Source organism: Lolium rigidum, chromosome 7 (genome assembly GCF_022539505.1).
Source record: "Lolium rigidum isolate FL_2022 chromosome 7, APGP_CSIRO_Lrig_0.1, whole genome shotgun sequence".
In the NCBI taxonomy this organism is placed as follows: domain Eukaryota; kingdom Viridiplantae; phylum Streptophyta; class Magnoliopsida; order Poales; family Poaceae; genus Lolium; species Lolium rigidum.
The window spans coordinates 150,073,988-150,079,195 of NC_061514.1; the positions used below are offsets into that span (position 1 = coordinate 150,073,988).

Here is a 5,208-nt window from a genome sequence, read left to right on the forward strand (position 1 = left end):
TATATGCTTCTATAGTTTCAGTAATAACCAAAAAAAATGTTTTTACAAGTTTCCTTAAAGAAACACGACATTGTGTTGCTTATTTAATCTTAACTACATTTACTATTTGTCTTCGTAGTTGCTAAATTGTTCGGAGGAAAAAAAAGCAAGGATTGCACAACAGTGAGTAGTGTCAGATTGTGTTATCAGAACCCCTCTCCATTAACAAGTGACCATCGCTGTAGTTTAACTTGTGTTAGCAACCTAATTATTATTTTCTAACAGTAATATGGGATAAGGAGATGAGCAATAAAGTTGCTGAGAAAGGAAGAGGCGAGGGAGTCATGTGGGAGGTCTATTGAGGAATGAATTGGGGTATTCGTTTGGAAATTTAATGCTTCTTCAAGATTTATTGATTTTTCCAAAACTTGTGGATTTACTCACCATGGATAATTTCCATCTAATAGTCGAGGGATTGACTGAATGATGTGTATCAAATTGAAGTTCGTTTTATAATATGGAATCGGAGCAGGGCAAACAATTAAATATACATTTTGCTTAGTCAAAGTTGACATAGTTTAACTTTCTAAAAATAATATAAGCCTTAATATTTAGGATGGATATAGTATGTAAATATCATTTGTTACTAATTTTTGTTAAAGCTTAGTCAAAGTTGACATAGTTTGACTTTAAAAAAATAATTTAAGCCTTAATATTTGGGATGGAGATAGTATGTAAATATCATTTGTTACTTTGTGTAGGAACCAGCAAAAGCATCAAAGTTGGTGTAAAATAGAAGTGTGCTCTCTATATCACTAGTAGTAAACTGCATCTCTATAGGGCATATTTCTAACTCTCTATGGCGCATATACTATGTGTCACAGAAGTCACGCCACAAAATTATATTTCTGTGGCGCATATGCACATGCGATACAGAATTCAAAAAAATCATAAAATTTGGAAAATTTAAAAAATCAAAATAATTCAGAAAAATAGGAAAAATAAAAATGGAATAATCTGGAAAATCCAAATATTTGATTTTTTTGAACAACTACTAACACAACACGAACATATCTTAAGTGATATTGTAATGATGACTTCCTACTAGGTCACCCATCGTCAAATTGCTCCAACCCAAGCACGCTTAACTTCTAATTCTATTTAATGAACGATCTTAAGTCAGAAAATTCAAAAATTTCAATAAAGTACAAAAAATTCCAATAAATGAAAATTCCTGAAAAAAATTAAAAAATAATATGAAATAATTTTAAATGAAAAAATAAAAATAGAGAAATTCTCAACTTTTGAAATGAAAAAACTATTTTTTTCAAAAATATAAAAATCCTTAAAGTTCAAAATTAGAAAAGAATCTAAAAAATTCTAAAATTCCAAAAAAATGTTAAAAAATGAAAAGATCAAAAGAATATAGAAAACAAAAATATTCAAAAACTAAATTTATAGAAATTAAAAAACTAATGTTTAAAAAATCCGAGAAGTTCAAAAATTGTAAAAAATCAAAAAAATATGAAATTTCAAAAGAAATTATAAAATTTAAAATTGAAAAAATCAAAAATATCAAAAGAATGTAGAGTTAAAAAATTGGAATAAAAAACTATTTTTTAGAAATTTAAAAAACGAATTAAAAAAAGCCTAGAAGTTCAAAAATTTGAAAAGAATCTACAAATTCTAAAAAGAATAAAAAACTTAAAAAAATTATAAAACTAAAATTTAAAAATACAAACAAAAATTACGGCGCATATTCACATAAATATGTGTATTTGTGTGCCACATATTGATATGCGCCACAGAATGCCTCAATCCTGTGATGCATATTTTTTTATGCGCAACCGAATGATTTTTGTGGGACACACTTTTTTAAATGCGCCACAAAATTCATTTTTATCTATAAGTGTTTTCCTAGTAGTGTATGGCAGCATTGAATTCAAGAGCAATAGAGCATGGCATGCAGTTTGAGTAACCCAAGTTGCGTGCTATTCTCAAGGTTTCTTCCTGATGTTGAAATGTTTCGTGATGATGTTGAAGTGTTGATTAGAAGGGTGTCTTTGTTTAAATCGGCCACCAAAAATTTCAGGTGTGCATTACTTTTAATTATCCTCCAGGCCACCGAAAATTTTCTTGTTTGCAATACTTTTACATGTGTGGTAAGAGGAAAAAAAATCTAGACAACGCATATGCATTTAACTAGTTTTCTCAAAAATTAAAGCAGGTGCCAGAACTGGTGGTGCTACCCTCTGCGAAACCCACTTAAAAAAAAACTCCCCGGAACAGGTTGCCATTATTCAGAGTATTGGCGCGAGCACACTTCCTTCCAAATTGTAGAAGCACTGGTGTTCATTCGAAGAAACTTGGGCAGGTCGATAGGTTTCGGCGGGATGAATGAGCAAGACCAAGCACGCTGACGTCAACTGGATTTTGTTACATTATCACAAACCGTTTCAGAGAAAGCCCCAGGCGGCGCGCAAGCTTTGGATCAAGAAAGCAGGACATGGAGGGAGGCGTTCTTGGTGGCCGCGCAGACCGGGCACGTATCCACGGCGGCGTCGCACGCGGGGCAGAGGCACAGGTGCCGGCACGGCAGCACCAGCACGCACGACTCGCCCTCGCCGCAGGCCTTGCACGCCGCTCTGGACTTGTTGGACGCCGCCTCGCCGTCGTCCGCGGCATCGTCGCCTCCCGCGGGGGTCTCGAAGCAGCAGGACCTCGCGTCCTCGGCGTCGGCGCCCTCTCCAGCCGCTCCTTCTGCCGCGGAAGGGGATTGCAGGAGCTGGTCGAGGGTGGCGCGGAGTCCGGCCACGGCGGCCTCGTGGCTCTTGGCGACGCCGATCCACGCCTGCCCCTCCGCGCTGATCTGGGCGAGCCTCTCCGACAGGTTGGCGTTGCGAGAGCGCGCGAGCTCCAGCGCGGCATCCGCGGCCCGCAGACGTCCCGCCGAAGCACGCTCTGCCGCCGACAGCAGCGCGCGAACGTGCCGGCGTCGCGCCTCCTCCATCCCCGCGCGCATCCGCTCGGTCTGCAGGAACGTCCGTCAGCGAATCAGAAAACCGCTCGAGCCAAAAAAAAAAAAAAAAAAGAGACGGTGGTACATGGATGGACAAGATGGTGCGTACCTCGACTCGTACGAGCGCGTCGATCTCCATGCCCTGACGGCACAGCTGCGAGAGCAGGTCCTGCTGCAGGCCGGCAGCATTGGTGATCCTCCCGCTGGTGGACGGCGCGCCGGAGCCCGCCGCCCTGGTCAGCATGTCGCCGACGGGCACAAGCCCCTGCGCGCGCTGGTTTTCCAGGAACGAAGGCGCCTCCGAAAGGACGCGCGCCCGCTTCCTCTGCACGAAACCGTGGCCGCAGGCGTTGTCGTTCCAGGCAAGATCGATGTCCGCCACAGCCGGCGCGCGCTGGACCTGCCCATCCAGGTAGAGGGATCCGCCCGGCATCTCATCCATCAGAGGCAGACCCCTGAAGTTGTTGTAGACGTGGGACAGGTGGTGCGCCTGCACGGCCATGGCTTTTGTTGGCGAAGAGTGAGGGAGGGCAAGGAACGGATGGGCGTGGAGGTGTATGCGGAGAAGGTTTTATATGCACCCGTTCCTGCGTCTGCGGTTGGGGAGAAGCCATAACTTGGAGCGGCACTCCATCTGGAGGAAGGACACGTCAAGTTTACAGGTTGGCGAACTGATCTTGGTTTGATTATCAACCGCGTATTACGATAAACAGATCATGTTTACGACTATAGAGTCAGTCCATGCAGGGCGCCATCCCGAAGATTGGAAGATGAGCACCGTAGAATACGGTAAGTATTGGATGGATGGGTCAAAAGTCGGTCCGGCCGGCTCCGTAGGAAAATGCTTGGTAAACGCGCGAACACGAGATTCTCGCTGCGCGATGCCGTTTCTCGCCCGGAACAAACAAATCTCACGATGCGATCCCAACGTATGGCGCCGTGACCCACGGAGGACGCGCGAATTAAGGCGTAGGGTTTTGCCAGACGACCGTGCCATGTCGATGTCGACGATGGGCTAGCACTAGTATAGCATAGTACCTGCCATGTACCTCTCGTGGAAACGCCAAGCGAGTGATGAAGACGGGCCCTGGGGAACCGGATCTAGATAGTCCGGTCCTGCCCACCACGGAAACAGCGCACAGTAATATGCAGTCTCCCTCGTGTAGCTCTGACGCAACTCTACCCTCATCTGATCTGATCTGATCTGGATCGGAGCGACAGGGCTACTTAATTTTAGCAATGGACGGAGATGATACTACTGCACCGATCGAGGAAGTACAACCACATGCAATGATGCAAGCCACCTAAACAAGGGGCCCAACCCATTTCGGATAGTGAGATAAGATGACTCTTGGTTTCCCGTCAATGCTTAATCCAATTCGCTTAACGTTAATCATGAGTGTGCAACTCAAACAATTCACCCTAAAATTTCCACTCTTAGTCACACTCATCCTCAAAATTCATGTTATGCATAATCACACAAACATGCAGCGCTTCCACTGGAGGACCAATCATCCTTTAGTCTGGGCGTGTGCAAGGCTTCTAGCCGACGGCGCAATTTATTTTTATGAAAATTTGATCGGGCCTACAATGGGCCTAAGCTTGATAAAAATCTTGGGTCCGCCACTGATCACCCACCACATAGTCTCAGCGCCCCATGTTCTAGTAAGGTGCCGAACAATAGCTCATCGAGATTGGAGCATAGCAAATGCCCTCTTAACATCTTTCCTATAAGTTTCTTGTTGTTTCGCAAACCTCTTCCTTTTCTTTTCTGTGGGAGCACATATTGTTTGCACAATTGTGGACCAGTCATGATAGATGACACCAGATAGATAATAGCTCTTGTATCTTTTTGAATAAGAACCATCCGACCTAATGAATCTTTGTTGGAGCATAGAATTTTTGGGGGAAAATCTTGGGCATCAGGTCGGAGAAGGCGGATAGGTCTTGTTGTCGGTCGACATCATAGGATCGAGACGGGTCGCCCGCAGGTGAACATCGAGTCCACCACATAAGGCTCAACCACGACCTAGATGTCGTGAGAGGACGCGGGCTAGGGGATGGGTCACCGGCGGGGATGAAATCAAGGGCGTGCGATGTCATGAAGGGCACATGGGCGAAATCGTGGAAGTTTTCATCATCAACCACGAGAATGAAATCATGGGAGTTTCCTTAAAGGCCTAGTGGAATATATGGGAGGGCAATCCCAA

General features: G+C 44.2%; 1 protein-coding gene across 1 annotated transcript; it reads right to left on the reverse strand.

The window, feature by feature from the left end:
• Positions 1-2,215: 2,215 nt before the first annotated feature.
• LOC124678570 (probable BOI-related E3 ubiquitin-protein ligase 2) lies at positions 2,216-3,523 on the reverse strand. Its single transcript, XM_047214444.1, has 2 exons — positions 3,108-3,523; positions 2,216-3,010 (listed from the first exon to the last, which is right to left on the reverse strand). Exons 1-2 carry the CDS (start codon positions 3,498-3,500, stop codon positions 2,471-2,473), a joined length of 933 nt encoding a protein of 310 aa, XP_047070400.1. The 5' UTR covers positions 3,501-3,523; the 3' UTR covers positions 2,216-2,470.
• Between the last annotated feature and the right edge of the window lie 1,685 nt (positions 3,524-5,208).